This window comes from Brassica napus, chromosome C8 (assembly GCF_020379485.1).
Source record: "Brassica napus cultivar Da-Ae chromosome C8, Da-Ae, whole genome shotgun sequence".
NCBI lineage: Eukaryota > Viridiplantae > Streptophyta > Magnoliopsida > Brassicales > Brassicaceae > Brassica > Brassica napus.
The window spans coordinates 35,171,998-35,195,616 of NC_063451.1; the positions used below are offsets into that span (position 1 = coordinate 35,171,998).

The following is a 23,619-nucleotide window of genomic DNA, read 5'->3' on the forward strand; positions in this document are numbered from 1 at the left end:
TGATAGCGACGTATCCCATTATAGAGTTCGCTATGCATGTATGTACCTAACCTAAACTGCTAATCTCATGTCTTTGTTTTCATAACTAATTTTCTTTCATTTTAAAACAAAAAAGTATCATTGAGGTGCCCACTTAGATCTTTAATTAGGCGAGAAGAATCAAAACTAAGATATTTTGTCACACATCTCCAGATCTCCTTCAACTTTGGGTGTTGATAAACACCGACGTGCATGGGTGTATGGATTGTAATTACTTAATTAGTGAGCGTATATTCTTTCATATTTGTGTGATCATCAAAGGAATATAGATAATCTAAACACCAAATAGCTATATATTGAAAATGATCTGTGCAAAAGGTGGTGGTTGGATAATGCTTGTATGGGCCCGTTTGCACGAGTGTCTTGTTAAAAACTTCCAGAGGAGACGATAACAATAATCAATCACAATCATATATAGTTCACACCGTCTTCCTTTCCTAATTTGAATTCATGAATGTGACTTGTCACTATCATAAGGACAGCCTGCAAATGAATCTTCTCATCCCTCTCTTATTAGATTTGGATATCTCAGGTATCTACACTCAAATATCTGTCCTAACTATAGTTAGGCTTCTCATTATAATATCTTCCCGTGCTTTGGATATGCAACCTTTTTTCTTTTGTAATTGGTTTACAAGTAGACATTTCATTACTTTTAAAAAGAGAAGATATTATCATCTGAGATATTTGTTTGATCTCATGCATGTATGAAAACGCCAAATTAAAATTGTTTTTTGTTATTAACATTATAAGTTCTGCACTTTAAGTTCCTAATCTCTTACATACCTGTAATCAGTTTTTAAAAATTCATATTTCAGTGATAAGATTTTTGCACCATAATACAAGATTCAAGATGAACACACAAAAGAACCAACCTAATTCTACTACCATTAAACAACTAACAATTTGATAACTTATTTGTTCTACGTATATAACTGAATCCTCCAAACACTATCCAATTAATCTTTCTTTTTGTTTACACATATTTAACCTACATTAACCAATCAAGCAAAAGTATATACAGGAATTTGTTGTTTTTGAACATGCAGAAGAAGTTTTTGTTGTTGTTGTTAAACATATAGAAGAAGTTGGTTTTAAGGAACTATATGAAGTTTAGGTACTGCGATGTGCGACGATAGACAAGGAAAAGTCTGGGCCATCATCAGCCATGTGAAGTCACGTTACGCTCTTGGATGGACCCTCCCTTCCATAAATATAGCAACTATTAACATTACACATTACACTTGTTCTTTTCAATAGAATTATTTTTTTGTTTGATTTTTGTCCTGTTGTGTAATTATTATGCCACCCAATTGCCATTATTGGCGAGCCATTGCCCCCATGCCCCCATCACCTCACCTCTTATTTGCCGACTCTCCTTAACTCTCTCTCCGATGTCTCTTCCTGCCTTCTCTTATTTTCATAAAATATCCAAAAATATCAAAGATATTATATCTATTTATAATAATAAAGCAGAGTTTTCTCTCACCTTAGCCCTCCACATCAGCAGGAACCTATGGGCAAAAAAGGACACGTCTCTTCTCTTTTCCGTTCAACAACATATCTTTGTTTTTATTTGGGCTCTTAATACTTGTTCTTTTGGTGGGCTATTCCTGTAAATATCCTTGTATGGCCTATCTAATTGTTTTCCCCAAAAACGACCACATATGTCTCAACTCTTCCTCCGCCACTCTTCGTCTCCTAGATACTCCGACTACCGCCCTGAAACGTATTAGATCTCCTTTAATCTCAACATTAACTTCGAACCCACTTTCTCTCAATTAAACATTGTCATTATCAAATGTAACCCCTTGAAGCTCTTGAGTATAAATGTGTTTCTTCTCTGCGATGAAACCCACCTTCCCATACGATACAAACCCTGGTCGCCGGAGATGACTTACCCTCGCACGACTCCGCTCACGCTTCACCTTTGCGATGATCATTAAGCATTGCAATAATGTCAAGTCATCAAGATCACCCATAATTCCTACTAACTATTTTTCAATGGAAGTATCACTCTACCTTCTCGACTTCATTCCACTCACATGTATATATACACCTCCTCAAAGTGTTAGATGTATCGTTTATCTCTTCTGTTTTGCAGAGCTTCTTGGTTTTGTTCAAAAGTTATCTTCCAATCATGGCAACTTCTCAGATCCAGAATTGAAGGCCGGCCGCTGCAAACAGAGTCTTCAGACAAGACTATTTTGTTTTTGGGAAGGGTGGAATTACAAGAAAGGGAAAGGGAGTGAACGGATTGGTGTTGATATGGTTCTTATTGATCACAACCAGCACCCTCCTCTACCTAATTTTGAATTAAACGTAAGTAACAATACTAATATTTAGTGTTAGCAAGACTTTAAAGTTGTTAATTGTTGTGGATGCTTGAACTTTCTCAGGGAGGGAATGACCATATGTCTGGTGCTAGAGCAATCAAGAAAAAGCCACCTGCTTTGAACACTATTCACCTGAACAATGGAGGCTGCACAGCTAATGTGAATGCTACAAGCCATGCACTCCCCGTGTACATCCCAATTTAGGACCCTGATTGGAACAGTGACATTGGAGAGGAGGAGTTAGTTGAAGAGGAAGGCTGAAGCGCTAAGAAGACCCGCAAAGACTAAGTGATCTATATCGGGAGTGAGTGTGAGCTGGTTTAGTGTCATAGCTATTTTGCATTTCAGACTTTGTTTTTATGTTTTCTGCATCGTGAGTAACTACATTTCCAACATATTCTGAACCTACGGTAGGTTCTTTGTTTTTTTTTTCAAGATTATCTGCATATTTGACTTTTTGTTGATCCATTTATATTAGTGAACACATATCTGAAACAATTATTTACATCATCATCTCGATTAAATCACATGATTAGTTTGCTTGGAAGATTATCTGCATATTTGACTTTGTTCAAGATATATACTACAAGAATCGTGAAAACAAAACTTTGAAACTTTTACAGCCTCCTTTGAACAAAAAAAAAGACAACCTCGACTTGCATTATCTAAGAAGAACAAACTAAGATTGCAACTACGAGAAAATGCTTTTCCAAATGTTCATCAGCCTCTATTTTTTGTGGATTCATCTTTCCGATAATAATAGGTTTATGCACATTCACCTAACCACTTACGATTCAGATTACCTCCACTCTTACTTAAAAAATCTAATACTTTGTCAACAAGTCAGAGATAATAACGATCGGACTTTCACTCGAAAAGTTAACAAAGAGAGCAGCAAATCACATTTCTAACTGTGACAAAACAAAAGATTCAAGGAAAACAGCTGTAGCCCAAGCTTCAATACAACCTGACCAAAACTAGGCCTAACCGAAACAAGACAGCTAAAACCACATCAATTAACTTATATCACAATCAGTAAGTTGTCTAAAACCACATCGATTAACTTATATCACAATCAGTATAACATAAAACACAACAATAAAATAAAAAAATAACTACGGGAACAATCCGCGACAACTAATAATAAGCAGAAATACACGATGTTTTATAACTGGTTTGTGACAATCTATAACTTGAGCTGTGACAACTAATAATTTAGATAAAATACATAATATAATAAGCAGAAAAATCAATAAAACCCAAAATAAGAGAAATTCATTATAATATTGCTTTACATGTTTTATAAAATCTGGACCAATAAAAATAAAAATTGAATCACACGAAAAAGTTATTTGGTCTGCAAAACCAAATTAAAGAAATTAATAAGATAAAATATGGATAACCGTATTTAAAGATTAATAAATATTCAAATATACAATATAAAATAATAAACTGTAAAAATAAAACATAACTCAAAGCATATAAATTTTAAGAATAAAATTATGAAATTCATAAGAACAAAAAGTAAGAAATGACCCGTCAAACCATTGACCATCTATATCCACTTACTTTTCTAAAGATTTTATGACAAAATGTTTATCAGATGAAAACTTAAAAATTCTTCATGTAAAAAACATTCAAGAATATTATGATAAAAACAACGCTGACAGCAGCTTCCATCATCTACAAACATCAGTAGACGGTTATACCTAGGTGAGGTTATGTATACAGTCTAACAATGCTTTGCAAAGGTGAAAAATATAAGAGAAACCTACATTGATAAAATTGGTTGGACGCAAGACTATAAGCTTGGCGATCAATGATAGAGTCAATTGCATTAAGAAAATATTGCATGGAATATTAGTTAAAAACTTAAGTGTTACTTTGTCATTTTACAAGCAACAAAGGTTACAATATTTGTCATCCAAACAACATCAACAAGAGATACAAAAACTGTTATTTCTATAAGCAATGATGAAATTCATCTACTTCAATTGATAAGTGGTGAGTCAATTTTTATTGCTTAACATTTGAACATTAGATCCCAATTACTTTTATGTACTTCAACAATAACAATTATTTGTAGATTTATGTTGGCCACAAATATAAAAATGTTATTACTCTTTTACAATTACTTTTTGTCTAACTTTCTTTTCTCAAACATATATACTACATAAAATAAACGTTTATACAATACATTAAAAACTTAATAGTTTAACGGAGAAGCAAACAAATATCTATCAAAGAAAATTTATACACTCCAAAAGAAAAATTCTACCACACTATTATGATTTAATTCCAAAGGCACCAATAACAAACACATCACATACTTTTCAAGAAAAACAAAAAAATAACATATGTGAATAGCCCAACGGCAAACAATCCACGCGTAGCAAACACATACATGTTTTTCCATTTTAGGACATTAACTTAATCGCTAGATGTTTGCCCGCACATGCGGGCTTAATCGTTTTACAAATATTTATTAGTTTATTTTTATTAATTCAAAAATCAGCATGATAACTTATTATTTATGTTTTCAAAAAAAGTAAATTAAACATTAAATTATATATATATGACAAAAAAAATAAATTAAAATATATACGTTTATTATTGTGCAGAAATTTTAAAAGAAAACATTCACATATTAGAAATATTTTAGAAAATATCTTTATACAAATTTAGTTGATTAATATTTATTTATAAAAAAATTATATGTTATTTTTCTAACTTTTATAATTGAAATTTTTAACAACAAAATATCTAAGAATTTTCTTATTTAAAAATTCTAATATTATTAATAAAATTTTTTTTTAATTATATATAAAACTCATTAAGGATAACATTCCCCTTGACTTTAACCACTTAATTTATTATAATTTTTTTATATATTTCTTTTAAATTTCATAATTGAAAAATATGTTTTAAGATAAAAACACAATATATAAGAATTATCTTATTCTTTTTTAAAAATTAATATTATTAATAAAATTTCGTTTTTGATTATATAATTAATTGTATATAAAATTCATTAAGGGTAGTATAGATATTAACCGCTCTAACTCTGAATGTGAGAGCTCCCTTGCTAAAATTTACTTCGCAAATAATAGTATAGACTATATTTAATTTGGCGTAACTATCAGCTATTAATTATATTTTTATTGAATCGATCAATGAAAAACACTTACACTCCTATCACTAACCACTATCAAATGAATCAAAAAATAATTTTAAACTCACTAGAGAATAAAACGTATGAACCCGGCGCGTAGCGCCAGAATACAACTAGTTAACGATAATTTATAGAAAGAAAGGTATGAAGAAGCCTTCTGCTTTTGTTAAGCCACCCATGTTTTCTCTATGTATTTGGGTAATTCAAAACAAAAACCAAACTTTTTGATATATGAAAATATTAAATGCATGGCATATATAATGAAACAAATGAAATACTAATATTGTATTGCAACTTTTGGTAGCTGTATAGATTCATGGGGCAATTCAAATTTTATCTTAAATTTGATATCATTTTTTAAATTTACCTTTATATGATAATCATTTTCATAAACATTTTAAGTTTATTATGAAAACACAAGATTAACCTTCCTAAATTATTTATAAATGTTTAAGAAATACCTATAAAAGTTTATAAATTCAACCTCATCCCCTAAATACTAATCTCTAAACAATAATTACTAAACCATAAACTCAAACGTAAAAAAATATTTCCAAGGGCGGGTTCCTTCCGAGAACACTACAAGAAAACAACGATATTCTGACAGACATTCCGACGGAAAATGAAATCCTCGGAATATACCGAGGAATTTCCGAGGAAATTCCGAGGAAACACAAAATTGGGTTTCCTCGGAATTTCCTCGGAATATACCGACGGAATTCCGAGGAAACTACAGTCCGTCGGAATATTCCGAGGAAATTCCGAGGAAAACTCTGTTCCTCGGAAAAAACCGATGAATTCCGAGGAAATATTATAGCCGTTGGAGAGCCGTTGGGGGATTTTACAAAATTCCGAGGAAATTCCGACGAACTAGTTTTGTTCGTCGGAATTCCGTCGGAATTTCCTCGGTATGTCGGCAGGATTTAAACTATAAATACAAGCACTCCTCTTCCTCTTCATTCACTTCATATCTTCATCCTCCCTCTTACTCTATTTACACACGAATTTGATTCATAAAAAATATGTCTTCTTCAAATTATTTTCGTTCTTGGATCGATCGACCTCATTTGGATCCGAACACGAGATTGCTTACGGAAGAATACCAACGAGGTATAACTGAATTCATGGGGTTAGTTCACCGACAACCGGAAGCAAAAATAGGTATGTTAAGATGTCCTTGCTCTGATTGTAAAAATAGAAAGGTTATTAAAGAGTGGGATGTTTGGACTCATCTATATTTGAGTGGGTTTACACGAAGTTACAAAATTTGGTATCATCATGGGGAAACTGATTATGAACATGGTAGTACTAGTGAACCTCAGCCAGCGGTTAGATTAGAAGAACCAATTAGAACGGATGTAGATTATGGTGTAGGTACTGAGCAGATGGTAAATGATCATTTTAGAGGGGAAGATTTACCCAATGCAGAAGCTAAGAGATTTTATGATATGTTGGATGCTGGAAAGCAACCATTGTACGAAGGTTGCAGAGATGGTCATTCAGCTTTATCATCTGCTACAAGATTGATGGGCATTAAAACAGATTATAATTTGGCTGAAGACTGTGTGGATGCGATTGCTGATTTTGTAAAAGGTATTCTACCCGAGGATAATATAGCTCCTGGTTCATACTACGAGGTTCAGAAACTCGTAGCTGGTCTTGGTTTATCGTATCAGGTAATAGATGTATGCAGCGACAACTGCATGATTTATTGGAGGGTGGATGAACAGCGGGTTACATGCAAATTTTGTGGAAAGCCTCGTTATAAAGATACAATTGGAAGAGTTCCAGTGCCATATAAAAGGATGTGGTATTTACCTTTGACGGAAATGTTGCAGAGGTTGTATCTGTCTGAACGCACAGCGCAACCAATGAGATGGCATGCGGAGCACTCAACAGATGGTGAGATCAGACATCCTTCAGATGCAAAAGCGTGGAAGCATTTCCAATCAAAGTATCCCGACTTTGCGTATGAGAGAAGAAATGTCTACCTTGGATTATGTACTGATGGTTTCAGTCCGTTTGGCAAGAGTGGAAGACAGTATTCTCTATGGCCCGTCATTCTTACACCACACAACCTCCCCCCAAACTTGTGCTTGCGACGAGAGTTTTTGTTTCTCTCGATTCTCGTTCCCGGACCGGAGCATCCTAAGAGATCACTTGATGTGTTTCTTCAGCCACTAATATATGAGTTGCAACAACTATGGGCTCAAGGTGCTGAAACATACGATGTTTCGTGTAAAGAAAACTTTCAAATACTGAGCAGGAGCGCAGTCATTTGCAAACATATTTGCTCACCAACTGCGAAGACGTTCTTCAATATGAGAGGTAAATAAATGAGCTTACAAATTTTTATTTTAACAAGTTGAAATTTAAATCTTAATTAATTACATTGTTGTCATCATATACAGGATTTTCATGGCAGAAAAGCGGTTCGAGTATAGATACGCCACAGAGGACGAACTAGAAGAAATGAAGCAGAGAGAATTTACTGGATGGATGTTTACTTATGTGAGTGTTTTAAACAAATTAAAATATATTTTATCACATATTTATACTAATTCACATTTATTGATATAACATATATATATATGTGCTATTAATAGGTGTCTGCTGGTTTGGCCAGAGGTGAAACATTTGACGATTGGATACGTGAGATGGTCGTTGGACCAAACTTTGTTGTGAAGTCATATCCGAGATTTTGTACTCGAGGATATGCATTCACAACTCAGAAGAGGAGACGTTCGAGTACGACTTATGATGCTGGCGTTTGTTCTGCATCAGGAGATGATGTATACTACGGACACATACATGAGATTTTGGAAATCAAGTATTTGGGCATGGTTGGATTGCGCTGTACTGTTTTCTATTGTGATTGGCCCGACAACACTCCAGATCGAAGTGTGAGAACAGATGCATTTGGTGTTACATCAGTAAATTCGAGGCGAAAGCTGCAATATTATGATCCTTTCATTCTTGCTTCTCAGGCCGATCAGGTATTTAAATGTTAATTATTCAGAATGATTCATCATCATGTGTATTAATTTATAATTTTTCTAAATGTTACAGGTTTGTTATATCAAGTACCCCCGGGTAAGGAACAGAGATGATCCATGGGTTACTGTTACAAGACTCAACCCGAGAGGCCGAGTTCAGGGAAGTTCTGAGCTGGAAGACCCACTACAACCAAGCACATCCGGCAACTGTAGTGCAGCAGAAGATTTAGCTGGAGTTGGCCTTGTAGTCGATTTAACCGACTTTGGAGAGGAAGCCGTCGTTCACGTAGAGGATGAACCAGTAATTGGAGAGTTTCACCAAGATCCAGATTCAGATTCATCTGGTGATGATGACTCGGAAACAGACTACCATTGGACTTATTTTTTTTTTTTTTAAGAAATACCGAGGAAATTCCGAGGAACACTTGATATAACCTCTTTCCTCGGATAATAGTTATTTGGTTTATCTAGCAAGGCAAAGCTGAATACGAATTAAAAGCTACACAAAACACAACCAAATAAAACAAAGAAACCATGTAAAAGAAATACGAACTCATAATTAAGAAACCTAAAAAAAAACTCAGTTCAAAATTAACAGAAAATAAGACCATAAAACGTTAGAATAGAAAAGAAAATAAAATAGCAGGTGATAGCTCCTACTCCTCGTCTCCTGCTCCAGATGTTCATGCATCGTTGGGTCTCTTGGACCTCTTTCTTACCCTGTGTGTACCACTCGAACCCGAACCAGAGCTGGATAGAGAGTTGTCCCGATGAACTACATCATCCTTTTGGCAACGACACGGCCTGATACGTGAAATGGCAGCCCAGATCTTGTGTAGCCTGTCGTTGTTTGTCTTTATGCTCTGATCTCTCCAATGTTGTTGCTGGCGCGAAGTGGCGTTCGGTGGAAGCTCTTGCAGCTTGTACTGGCTGGAGTCTGATGGGAGTAGCTGATGGGGTTGTGAATCATCTGGAATGGCTTATGCAGCCTCATCTTGTCCTTCTTCATCAACCACGCCCTTGCCTTTGGTCTGATATTTTGGCGTGAAGAAGGATGGCTTGTCTACTAGTGCGGTAGCAGGGGGTAGGAACTCAACTACAGCCTCTGAAAGTAGAGCAGTCAGGCCGATCTGAGGCAGGTGGCAGTAGAGTGTTTTCTTCGCTCGGTCCTGGAATACGTAGACGTAAGGACCATCCCGATCGATCCTCGAGTGGGGACCAGCTATGAACTCCTTACTTACTAGAGAAATGACATCCAGGTAGTTCCAAGCAATGTTGTTCGATCTGTCCAGTGCTACCTGGTGGTTCTCACAGTCTACACCCACATGTCTAAGGATCCGAGTAATCACTGCACCAAATCCACATGCATTGCTCTTGGATTTGGTTACTTTCCCCTTGTATCCTGCTAAGTTTGCGGCCAGCACCGCTCCCATGTTGAAGGCAGTAGCAGGTGGGAATGTTGAGTTTCCAAATGCCGGTAGCAAATGCCTCACACCTTGGTACAGGAGGCACAACTCCCATTGCGTGACTGATGCGGCTGTGGTTGTCCCGTATAGCAATGAGCCAATGAGGCGTGTCGCATATCTCAGTATTGGGCTCCGGATAAGTGACTCCTTTGCCTGAGAAGATCTATAAACCCCTGAGCCAATCGTTTCCCAGAAGTTCAACAGCTCTGAAGTCCAATAAAGACCATATGTCCTCTCCCCCGCACTCAATCCAAATAGTCCGCAGAGGTCTGTGAAAGATACCTCATAGTATACTTTCTGCACTACGAATGCCAGAAAACCTTCCTGATTGCTATCATCGGGACGGGTGACGTATGCGGATGCTATGAACTGGCGTACCAACTCCGGATAAGTGGGTTCCTTGAGGTTGCATAGTTGGCCTAGACCCATGTTCTGGAACAGTCCTTCAATGTCTGCTTTGATTCCCAATATTGTCATCGTCTCAGGACATGCTAGTTGTGTAGCCGGAACGGCTACCTTCTTCATGTTGTTGTAGTGGGTGGTATCAGACTTATCCCACTTCTTTGGCCTTTGCTTCTCCAGTTGTGACGAACCCGTTTCTTGTGTGTTTTTCTTTGCTGATGTTTTCGTGCGCTTCATTCTCTACAAAATAGAATCATTGCTCTCAACATGGTTATAATCAATTAAGAAGGCAAAGCTGAACATGAAAATGAAAAGCGAAATCGAGTTGTGATAAAAAAAAAACGAAATTGAAAAAAAATTCTCTATCCCTAAATCATCTCAAATCATGTTCCAAACTCGTTGATCACAGACAATTGTGTTCTATTCCATGTTTAAACATCTGTTTCATGCATATTTGATCAAGGAATCAACACGGAAATAAGAAATTCACAAAACCCAAAAAATTGCTCAAGAACACGATTTCAGAATGTGGAGATTCGCGGAGTATACCTGTCTTAGGGTGAAGACGAGTGTAGGAATCAGGTAGAGCTCGAAAAATCAAGTGGAATAGAGCCCAAAATTGTTCAAATCGGATGATTATAGAGAGAGAAAGGGGGGGGCGAATTATAGGGGAAATCGGAGGAGATGAGAGTTCTAAGGTTTAGATCCAAAAAAGGTCGGGTTTTTTCTTATAATTCTGTTTTCTGAACACGCATCGATCGATGCGTTTTGTTTCTATAACGCATCGATCGATCACATTCTTACGGCCCGGGCCATCTTGGTAATCGATCGATGCGTTTTTGTTCTATAACGCATCGATCGATGCGTTTTTAAAAAAACATACAAGATTTTCCGAGGAAATTCCGAGGAACAATTCAGATTGTCGATCGATCGATGGGATACTCTCATCGATCGATCACAATCTTACGGCCCGGTCCATCCTAGTAATCGATCGATGCGTTTTTGTTCTATAACGCATCGATCGATGCATTTTAAAAAAAACATACAAGATTTTCCGAGGAAATTCCGAGGAACAATTCAGATTGTCGATAGATCGATGGGTTACTCTCATCGATCGATCACAATCTTACGGCCCCGTCCATCCTAGTAATCGATCGATGCGTTTTTGTTCTATAACGCATCGATCGATGCATTTTTAAAAAAACATACAAGATTTTCCGATGAAATTCCGAGGAACAATTCAGATTGTCGATAGATTGATGGGTTAATCTCATCGATCGATCACAATCTTACGGCCCGGTCCATCCTAGTAATCGATCGATGTGTTTTTGTTCTATAACGCATCGATCGATGCATTTTAAAAAAAAACATACAAGATTTTCCGAGGAAATTCCGAGGAACAATTCAGATTGTCGATAGATCGATGTGATACTCTCATCGATCGATCACAATCTTACGGCCCGGGCCATCTTAGTAATCGATCGATTTGTTTTTGTTCAAAAACGCATCGATCGATGCGTTTTTTAAAAAAAATTACGTTTTGAAACCCCAAACACTAGTTCGTCGGAATTTCCTCGGAATATTCCGAGGAAATTTCGAGGAAGAAGAGGGTTTCCTCGGAGTTCCCTCGGAATAATCCGAGGAAATTCCGAGGAAATAGGGTTTTTAAACCGAAAACAACGTTTTGCCGTTTGAATAACACCTATATAACCCTTATTAAGTGTCTTACGTTCATTATGAAGTCAAAAATTTGTTTCTTACCGTATAATTAACACTTTTCCGATTGTATGAACGAAATCTCGCAACATAAGAGAAACACTTATACCTTTTAACGAACGGTAAAGGGAATACTTTCAATTAGTTTTGAAATTTGTTATTTCATGGTTTATGCTCATGTATACAAAGAATCCTCAATGGTATGCATTACAATTGTATAAGAAATGAAATACGGCAAAAAAAATTGATGTTTTGAAACCCCAAACACTAGTTCCTCGGTATTTCCTCGGAATATTCCGAGGAAATTCCGACGGATATTTTACTATCTGTCGGAATTTCCTCGGAATATTTTCATTTTACCGGGCAAATATTTCGCGAAAATTGAAATTAGAATTCCGACGGAATTCCGACGGATAATGTCCGTCGGACCCTAGATTTTATAACCACGAGCCCCTTCTTCTTCCCCATTTCTCTCTTCTTCCTCTGCGCGACTCCTCTCTTTCTCTCCGGCGATTTCCCCCTGAAATCCGACGATATCTCCGGCGATCTCCCTCTTCTCTTACACAAATCATGTAAGGACCCTATCCCACTCTCTTAGGTTCTATTTGTTAGGTTTTTGTGTAGTTTTGATAGATTTTTGTTAGGGTGATTGGTTAGGATTGTGATTTGGTTGTATAATAGGTTTAGAATTGTGATTTGGTTGAATAATTTGTTTTGTTGAATTGATTTAGAATTTTTTTATAATTTTTTTATTTTTTTTATTTATAAAATCGATTTTTGTATATAAAATCGATTTTTGTATTTTACAAAACGATTTTTCTATATAAATTCGATTTTTTGGATTTTACAAAAAAAAATTTCTATATAAATTCGATTTTTTGGATTTTACAAAACATTTTAATTATTAAACAATTTTTATTTATTAAAACTATTTTTTGTTTATTAGAACTATTTTTATATATTTATTAAAAAAATTTAATATATATAAATCTTTTTCTGTGATTAAATTATTTGGGATTTTTTTTTAATAAAAAAAAATTAATTTATATATTTCTGTATTTATTAAATATATTTTTTTAATTTACAGGTCTCATGATGATCAGACCCGGCCTCGACAGCGTCGTGGTCGTGGTGGTACGGGGAGCCAGTCTCGGGATTCCAGCCATTTTCAGGATTCCCCTTCGCCCCACAGCTCCAACCATACATCTCCCTCTGCTGCACCCGCTCATGCTCCTCTCGCTCCCGCTGCTGCATCCGCTCCTGTTCCTCCGGGTCCTCCGGGAGTGATGAGGGTTGCGGAGTTGGTTCAACAGCCCGGTCGTGACCATCTTCCGTATCTCACTCCGTATCCACATGGACGGGGTCAAACATGGTAATTAAACATTTTTTTTTCTTTAAATTTGGATTCATTATTAACCGTTTGTTCTTTTAATAAGGTTCAACCGATCCGGGAACGGGATCAGCGCATGGATCAACCGTATGATGTACTCGGCCCTCGACAGTGGACATCCGACTTTCACTCACTTCCCAACCGACAAGCAGGTTCTGTGGTTTCGTCAGTTTGCGGTAAGTATTCTAATTTTTTACTTATATTTTTAATCTTTAATATAAATTTTCTACTAATTGTGTTTTTTTTCAGCAAGAGTTCAACTGGAATTCCGATGAGACGCTCTTTATCTATCACCACTTCGTCCATAAAGTAATGGACAACTATGGGAAGCAGATCCACGAGTGGAAGAAGAAGTGGGAAATCAATAAGGTTCGATTTAATTTATTAAACAATTTTTAATTTATTAAACTATTTTTTAATTTATTAAACTTTTTCTTTTTTTTTTAATTAAAAGGTCCCAAAGTCGATGAACGACACGGTCTGGAAGGAGTTGTGTGCGCATTGGGATAAGGAGGAGACGAAAGAAACTTCTTCCACCAACTCCACCAACCGCAGGAGCGACCGTAAAGGGAAGGGCATCTACAAGCATAACTTGGGTGCTCAATCTATTGCCACTCTCGGAGATCGCATGGTAAGTTCAACCGCTTTTTCTTCAATTATTTGAGTTTCAGAATTTAAATTTATTGTGCATTTCTTCTAATTTCTAATGTTTCTTTAATTTTATGTTTTTTTTCAAGGCGGAAGAAAATGATGGCGAGCCGGTCGATGATCTCGCCCTAATGAGGAGGGCGTATACCAACAAGAAGACCGGCCAGATTGATGACGGTCTTGTGAGGGACGTGGTCGACCTGGTCCAAACTCAGGTGGTAGACGAAGTGTCTCAGCTTCAAACCGAGGATGACGCTTCGACGGCTTCGACCAACTTGTCCCGGTTTCGAATCAACGAAATCGTTGAATCCGTAAGTTTTTTTTTTTTAAAGTTCAATTCATTTATTTCTTGGTTTAAATTTCTAAATTTGGCTTTTTCTATTCAGTCGGTTCCAAAGAAGAAGGGACGTTTGTTCGGTTTGGGTCGTCGCACCCGGTCGGTTCCTCCTTCTTCTGCACCACCGCCCTTTGTTGATCCAGAAGTACTTACGGCTCAGTTGAAGGACAAAGATGATCGAATATCTTTGTTGGAGACCCAGATGGCGGCTCAACAGGCGGGCTATGAGGCACAGAGGAGGCTGAACCAGCAAATGATGGAGATGATGCAGAGGATGTACCCGAACGAGGTGTTCCCGGACGTGCCAGACCCGTAGTTTTTTTTTTCCCCAATCTCGAATGTTTTATTTTTATTTGTGAAACTTTGAATATTAATTAGTATGATTTCAATTTTACTTTTAATTTCATATTTTCGAATTTAAATTTCAGAAATTTTATTTTTTCAAAAAAATTAATATTTTTTACATTCCGAGGAAATTAATTATATTTTTCACTAGATCGATTGATGCGTTTTTGAACAAAAACGCATCGATCGATCCGTTTTTTTTTAAATATAGCGAGGGACATTTCCCTCGGAATTTTCCGAGGGACAACTCCCTCGGAAAATTCCGAGGAACGGATCCCTCGGAATATACCGACGGAACAGTTCCTCGGAATAAACCGAGGAAAAAGTCCGTCGGTATACTCCTATCGATCGATGTATATATGTCCAAACACGCATCGATCGATGAACTTCCGAGGAATTATCCCGACGAAGTTCTACCTCGGTATATTCCGAGGACTTTTCCGACAAACAAGGGATCCTCGGAATTTCCTCGGAAATTTATTTCCTCGGAATTCCGTCGGAAAATTCCGAGGGATTTAAGAGGAAAAAAGAAATTCCGAAGAATTATTTCCGACGACGTGTTTCGTCGGAATTTCGTCGGAATAACGATATTCCGACGAAATTCCGACGATTTTTTCCCTCAGAATCCTTGATGTTTTCTTGTAGTGGAAGGGTATGGCGTTAAGTGACTACATCTCTGAAAATTAGTATCTAACTTATTGTATGTAAAAAAATTTCTCTAGATTTATTGTTAGTTGTTGTTTATAACTTTATACATGCCTCTTTTTAGGGGAAAACAATAATGCAAACCATGTATTATATTAATTGTTTTTTGATATCTTATTATATTTAATTTTGTTATTTACATGTATTATTGTCTTATGATTAAGTACTATAAAAATGCAATGGGGCCGGCATCTTAGCAAATTTGAACTGTTGCATGAATTGATGTGTGGGGACAAGGGGAATCAAAGCTCCACTGATCTCTCCTTTTTTTATTCGTGAAGTAATTAGCGATTAACTAAAACCACTAGATCATCCGAAATTAAAGATCTTGATGATGACTTTATCATTGGTAGTTGTGTCAAGATTTAACACTAAACAAATAATGTGCACGAGGGAAGGATACCAATGCTAGAGCGACACGTTATCCATTTGCCATAATAAACCTGTAAGAGAAGTACGGACACAAAATCTTACAAAACTCCTGAGGATGAAGAACACTTTGATATTATGTAGCTTTAATTAGCGGATTACAATTACAATTAATCTTCACTATGAGAATTTGTAAGTCTTTCTATATATGTTTTGTGTACAATTAGAACTAACTAAGAGCGTGTTGTGAGAATGTTAAGCAAATAAACTCTATATTGGACAAGAGACTTGAAAAGAGAATCAAGTGCAGCTTCAAGCCCCTCTGTTCTCTCCTCTAATATCTCCAGAGCCTTCTTCACTTCCTTGGAGTTGTCTCCATCCGAACGCAAAACCAAATCCAGATTATGCAACTCGCTCATTATCGACGACGAGGATCGACCACCACCACCACCGATAAGCTTAGAGACAAATCTGAGAGTACATGTGTTTGTCTTCATGGCCGATGCTGTCGACAGAAACGTGAAAAGGGATCGAAAGAGTGAAACAGCCAACACGGTGGTCTCAGAGCCATCCAGCTTCTTGAGGCCAAGAACAAGCTTGCTAGTCTCTTTCTTGATCTTTTTTCTGAAGACAAAGTACTCTTTGATCTGGACTTCCATGGATTTTCCCTTTCTCCTAAGTGCAGACTGAAGGCTGAGGAGATGCTCTCTAAGATAGAGGATTAAGTTTCTCGCTGCGTCACAAGAGTCTAGTAACGTGGTTGACACGTCAAGAGAATGTTCGGCTTGAGCGGTGGGAAGAGAATGATTGAGCTGGTGGAGAGAATGGTAAAGTTCAGAGAGGTTGAGCAATGATATTTGAAGAGATTGAGAATCAGAGGATGATGAGTTATGGCAAGTGTGAAGTTGAGAGAGTGCAGCTTGGAATTTAGCTGAAGGAGGATGGATTCTTGATGGGAGACTTATAGATCTAATGGGCATATGGAGATGGGTTTCAGGAAATGCCATGTTTCTTTGATTCTGCTGAAGAAAAAGAAAGGAGAAGTTGGGTATATATATGAGTGAAGGCATGTGAGGGAAACATGTGGATAATTAATATTATATGTACAGTGAATGTTTAGTTAAGCCACGACGCACATGGAAGGTGAAGGAAGCTTTCAATGATCTGCTGTTGAACGTGAAACTAACTTCAGACTTCAGAGGACCAGAGCTAAATGGAGCCATGACAAGATGTTGCTTTAGCTGAAGAGAGTAGGCTTGTCAGAAGGAGACATGGGAACATTTGTTGCAGACCATTTTCAGATTTCAACTCTCTTTTGTTTCATCCATTTGTTCATTTTTTCATCCATTTAATAATTCATATTTTTTGTTTGTTTGTTATGGACAACTTCCCAAGACGGTCGTGAAGAGAAAGATGTTGCAACCCTAACAAAGTTATTTTATTAAGAAAAGTCTCTATATAATATTGATTAGGATTTAGGAGGGCGGTTCAATGTTTTGCCCCATGATTCAATCACTCAAAAACCCATTTTACTATAAGGTTTATTTAAAATGTGATTGAGTGCTTCAAGGCTGTCATCGGGTTCATGATCAACAGGAGGCGTAGTTGTGAGACATGATTAATAGGTATGTCTCCGTTACAAGAGCTATGCATGTATATTAAATTTGTTTACTTAGAGAAAAAAATTTATGTAGGTCGTATGTATACGATTAAAGCTAGAGCATGAGTTGATGTTAATGTACGGTGAATCTTAAAAAGTGGTACGTTGCAGACAAAAGATCTACATGGGATTTGATACAATGAACCTCGTTTTGAAAGTGAGATTAATTTTAAGAAGAATTGCTTCGCTAGAAAGAAAACAATGTAAAGTTAGTGACAAGGAGAAACAACTGTCCTCACTGACGAACTTCAAGAGATCAACGGATAATACTGTTAGAAAAAGAAATCATATACATTAAAAGTATGAGACAGGAACCCAAGGGCCAACGGATTATACTGTACCTATCAGATGACATGACACTAATTATGATGGATTGGTTTGAATTAATTTGAAAGACTAAGCGACATTTGAGCTATCTAGATCTTGTTTAGTGATGATCATACTATATATGGAAGCTCAATAAGTTGGTAATGTTAAGCTTGACACAAATGGTTGAACAGTTAGAATCATGATAATGTTAGGTCACGTTAACTAATCACTACATGACTATAATTTCTAAGGACTACTAATGACTGTTTCCCTCATTATCACATGCAGGTGGGGATGTTACGTTGGTTTAATTGGGTTTGTATCGATGATTTGGTAAACATATAACGAACCAGTAGTTGTGGGAAGTTATTGTTTCCACTACCTATTGTTGAATTTCTTCAGTCCATGCATACAAAAATAACCTAATAACTTATATATTACTAGGTTATAACTTTAATACTTATTCACTGAAATGTTTTTTAGTTAATAAAATACCTAATCTGATATGCTGATTAAGATTTAGGAGGGAGCTAGGTTCATTGCTTTGTCCCCTGATTCACCCAAAGCAAATACTCCCAAAACAATTTATTACATTTCTCAAACTCGATTGAGTGCTTCAAGGCTGGCAATGTTAATTTATGATCAATCCGAAGCATTGTTGACAAAGAGAGACAAGATTGACGTTAAGATAATGCTCTGTCTCCATTACAAGAGCTATGAGTATCTTGTAAAGTTCTTTTGACAAAGAAAAAAGAAAAGAAAAAGAGATCCTATAGGACTATTGTAATGTACGGGGAATCTTTAAAAGTGGTACGTTTCAGACAAAAAGATCTTCATGGAGTTTGATACATTGAACCTTCTCTCAGAGACTTTCAGAGTCAATCCTCGTACTGATTCAGAAAAGGCCTGATAATTTAGGCCCAAATAATATTGCTCCTCCTGAAAACTCAAATGAAAATGCATCCATAAAAACATGGTATGATAGGGAATACATTTAAAGCCCACAAATTAAGACGGCCCATCAATTTGTCTGGTTCAAAGATTCTATAGAGGTGACGCAAAAGATCTTCATGGTATTTAATACATTGAACCTCTTCCCAAAATCAATCCATGCTTGATGCTAAACGCCGACTCTAGGGTTCAGAAATTCTTAAAGGGATAACGAAAAACCATCTTCATGGAAGTGTATACGTTGAACCTCTTTCCAAAGTCAATTCATGCTTGATGCTTAGTGCTGGCTTTATGGGACTAAGGTGTGCTACCATTCCAGTTTCGATTCGATGTATTTCCATCTTTTAACAGTTAAGGCTGGGATTGGTACACATACTGGACGAAAAAATAAGATAAATGAGATATAAAAATGGAATAAATCATTGGATCATTTTGTAGATAACTTTTGTAGGTTTGATTTTCATTAAAATTGTTTTTTCTTCTCAGAAAGATTAATTTAACACAATTTAAACTTATGCGGGTCCAAAATTTCCTCCTAATCACTGCTTTTTTCTAGTTTGACGATTGGTTGAAGCAAGGGAAAATTATAGAAATCACTGGAGAAGTTGGTATATGCCATCTTGGCGTTGCTCATAATGCTCGAGTTTGTGATGCAGTTTCACATGCTGGTTGGAGCATTAGGGGGAACATAAGTTGTTTTTTCATGCCCTCTATGATAGTATCCAAAGTTCTCCGGTCCCTCATGGCTCCAGTGACAGCGATATAGTGCTCTGGAAACATTCAGAAGATGATTACAAGCCCAGTTTTTCGACTGCCAGAACTTGGGATCAGATTAGAGAGAAGAAGGATGCAGTGTTTTGGAGGAGTAAAGGAGTCTGGTTTAATCAAGGAGTACCGTTTCTCGTTTATTATATGGCTGGCAATGAGAAATAGATTGTCAACGGGAGATAGAATGAGAACTTGGGGAATACAGCATGGCTGTCTTCTATGTGGAGAGAGAGATGAGACGAGAGATCATATGTTCTTCGCTTGCCCGTTCTCATTCACGGTTTGGGATATGCTAGTGAAACGACTCATTGGGACATGACGGATCCAGATTGGTTAGAAACGCTGCATTTTGTATGCATAAACAATCTCCAAAGCATGGATATGATCTTGCTCAAAATGGTATTCCAATCGTGCATATACAACCTGTGAAAGGAGAGAAATGAACGGAGACACAACTCTGGGTTTCGCACAGTAGAGCAAGTAGTAAGGGTCATAGACCAGGGGATGCATAACAGAATCATTTCGCTCCATTACAAGGCTGGTCATAAGTTGGAGGGTTTGAGAAGAGGTTGGTTCGAAGTTGCACTCTAAATTCGTACGAGTTTATTCTTTTATTCCAGCCTTATAAATGTTTTCTAGGCTTCTTTAGCCATCTGTAAATTCCTATCCTTTTTACAAGATCAATAATTTCACATTTCTTCAAAAAAAAAAACTGAGTTTTTTGAGACACAAAAACAATTTTTTCTATCAGTTCACAAAAACCTTTGTCATTTATCTCGCATCAAATGGAAGGATAATTCCACCAGTTCAAAAAATATGTAAAAAGTCATCCCATCACAATTTTGATAAAAAAATAAATAGAGAAATTTATTATATTTTGATAAAAAAATAAATAGAGAAATTCTAACTGAGTTTTGACTTTAAACCCAAATTATATACCCTAAACCCAAAACTTTAACCATAAGTCCAAACGGTAAATCCTAAACCCAAACCGTAAATCCTAAACCCAAAATTTATATCTTAAACCCAAATCCTAGACCTAAAACCCAAACGGTAAACCCTAAACCCAAACCCCAAACTTAGATGCTATAGCGTTTGGGTTAAGGTTTACGGTTTACGGTTTGAGTTTAAGGTCTAAGACTTGGGTTTAGGGTATATGGTTTAAGTTTATAGTCTATTTTTGGATTTAAGGTATATAATTTGGGTTTAGGGTCTAGGATTAGGATTTAGGATTTAGGATATAGGGTTTGGGTTTAAGGGTTTGGATTTGGGTTTAAAATTTAGGGTATAGGGTTTAGAATTTAAGATTTAGGGTTTAGGGTTTCGCTGGAAGCTTAGCATAGTTAAAATTAGCGTTTTTATTTTTTGTAGCTATTTTTTATTTAATTTAATATTTTTAATTAATAATCTATGTGTTACTTTGATTAGGTGTGGTGAATTTAAAAGTTCTAAGAGCACTCGCATTGAGGGTTTACGAGGGGAGTTCACACAGAAATCAAGAAAAAAATAAAATAAAATAATTCAATCCCATGAACCCCTCTCTTCTAAAGCTCTCTGGGATGAACTCCTCTCTCCTAAAGTTCATCACTGTAGCGCGGGCCCCACGTGTCGTGGCGGTCCGCGATTGGTCTAATTTTTTTTTTTTTTTTTTAAACAAAAAATCAAATAGAAAAAGAAAAAAACATTTAATAATAAAAAATTAAAAAGATGAACCCTAGAGGAGGTTCATTGAGGTGGGTGCTCCTCAAAGATTTGTTCCTTTTTAACAGTCAATAAAATACGTAAATTAAACATATTGGGCCATAAAGGTAAAGCCCATGAAGCAGGATCATAACTATTTTTAATCGTCACGTACCTGGATCAAGAAATCAAAGATTCTTAAAAAGTCAAAGACTGCTAACATCGAATCAAAACGTTTTCTTCATCGCTCGAGAACTTGGAGTAGTTCACCATTTTCCACAAACTCAATCTCAATGCCTCTTCTACTTTTCTCTCGTCGTTTTCTCATCTTCTCCACCATCATCCCCTTCCTCGCCTCCATCGCTCTCTACCGGCTCGACACTTTCGACCCAGCTCTGCTTCCTCCCAAAGCATTAGACTACTCTACCATCTCTCTCCCTTCGCTTGTCAACGATAAATTGCTAACCGGAGCTGAGTTAATCGGTGTTGGTCTTCTCAACAGCCCCGAGGACATCGCCTACCACCGAGAATCAAACTTCATTTATACTGGTTGTGTAGATGGATGGGTGAAACGAGTCAAGGTGACCGAGTCATTAACTGACTCAGTCGTAGAGGACTGGGTCAACACCGACGGTAGACCACTCGGCGTCGCTTTTGGACTTCACGGAGAAGTCATTGTCGCTGACGCATACAAGGTTTGGTCCGAAACTCAAGCTTTTAAAAAGATGTCGGAACGAGGAAGTTGATTAGTTGTGTCTATATAGGGACTGTTGAATATAAGCGGTGACGGAAAGAAGACGGAGTTGTTAACGGATGCAGCTGACGGCGTTAAATTCAAGCTCGCTGACGCAGTCGCCGTCGCAGATAACGGCGTTTTGTATTTCACGGACGCTTCGTACAAATACAACATGCGTCAGTTCGCTTTTGACATCTTGGAAGGCAGACCTCATGGCAGACTCATGAGCTTTGACCCGACCACACGAACAACACGTGTCCTTTTAAAAGACCTTTACTTCGCTAACGGCGTCTCTATGTCTCCCGACCAAACCCATCTCATCTTCTGCGAAACACCCATGTCCTCTTCCTCTCTCTATAACCTTCTCTTTGTGCTTTGAAACCTCATCTCAAGTTTTTTTCTTTTTTTTTCACAGGAGAAGATGCAGCAAGTATTACATCAACGAGGAGCGTGTGGAGGTATTCATTCAAGGCTTACCCGGTTATCCCGACAACATCCGGTACGATGGAGAAGGACATTACTGGATCGCGATGCCTTCGGTAACTATACACATTGAAAGCCTTTTTAACTTTATGATTTGAGTTTTGGTATATCATTGTTTGCTTCTCATTGTTTTTGAAGGGAGTAACAGTGTTGTGGAAGCTTGCGTTTAGATACCCTTTCTTGAGGAAACTCACGGCTATAGCGGCTAACTACGGCTTAGATCCCATGATTTTTATGGCGAATGCTGGCGTTTTGGGGGTGGATCTAGAAGGGAAGCCTATAGCATTGTACCATGATCATAAGCTTTCTCACATGACCACTGGAGTCAAGATTGGGAGATACCTCTATTGTGGGAGTCTTTTGCATTCACACATAGCTCGGCTCGATCTTCTGAAATACCCTGCACAGAAGAGGCTTTGAACTATCATTTCATAGTCACAAAATGTAAACACAATTGTCCATGAAAATGATGATTAAGGATTTGATCATGTGACCTCTAAGTTCTAAAACTCTATCGAAGTTTATTCAATATTTATAAGAACTGTTGTACATTTGCTATCATTTTTAAACAGTCACATATTGTAAACTCACAATGACACACACTAGTACAGTAGTAAGCTTTCAAATAGTATTTAAGTTAGTAACTTTTCAAATCAAGTTCATTTGCCAATTAGTAACCAGGGGTTTTTGCAAATATGACTCAAAACTTGAAGTGGTTTTTTTTGGAACTTTGACTTGCCTCTTTCACCCCCAAAATTCAGATTATTCACGGAAATGCCATCACTTTTTTTTCTCTTTTCGAAAATGCATATTTTACTCTATCACCCTCATCTTCCTCAAATATTCACAATATTGTCATTGCCATCAATACACCAACCACCATGAACAACCAATTTGAAGCTCTTAATGCACCTAAAAATCGATTTACACACTTTCTTTCTCAATTCTTATGAACTAAAAACAACATCTCTTTCACTTTCTCTCCATATTCATCCATTGAAGCTTACGATTCTTGGTAGGTCACTTTTGTTTGAGATTCTGGGTGCTTGGAGAAGACTTATGCGTGCTAAACAAGTTATATCACTGTTTGAAACTATGAAATCAGTTTTTT

The 23,619-nt window shown here is 36.8% G+C and overlaps 1 protein-coding gene and 1 pseudogene across 1 annotated transcript; one reads left to right on the forward strand and one right to left on the reverse strand.

The window, feature by feature from the left end:
* Window positions 1-16,038: 16,038 nt before the first annotated feature.
* On the reverse strand, window positions 16,039-17,004 carry LOC111209114 (annotated as a pseudogene).
* A 4,426-nt stretch (window positions 17,005-21,430) lies between these two features.
* Window positions 21,431-23,069, forward strand: LOC106367740 (protein STRICTOSIDINE SYNTHASE-LIKE 5). Its single transcript, XM_013807570.3, has 4 exons — window positions 21,431-21,984; window positions 22,054-22,364; window positions 22,441-22,564; window positions 22,647-23,069. The coding sequence occupies exons 1-4, from the start codon at window positions 21,583-21,585 to the stop codon at window positions 22,926-22,928; spliced, it is 1,119 nt and encodes a 372-aa protein (XP_013663024.1). The 5' UTR covers window positions 21,431-21,582; the 3' UTR covers window positions 22,929-23,069.
* Window positions 23,070-23,619: the final 550 nt, after the last annotated feature.

Excerpts from the sequence above, each read along its gene's own strand:
- LOC106367740 (XM_013807570.3), top strand. The coding sequence starts at position 21,583 with ATGCCTCTTCTACTTTTCTCTCGTCGTTTTCTCATCTTCTCCACCATC. Across the intron at positions 21,985-22,053 it reads TTGTCGCTGACGCATACAAG|GGACTGTTGAATATAAGCGG; the intron begins GTTTGGTCCGAA and ends GTGTCTATATAG. Across the intron at positions 22,565-22,646 it reads ACTGGATCGCGATGCCTTCG|GGAGTAACAGTGTTGTGGAA; the intron begins GTAACTATACAC and ends TTGTTTTTGAAG.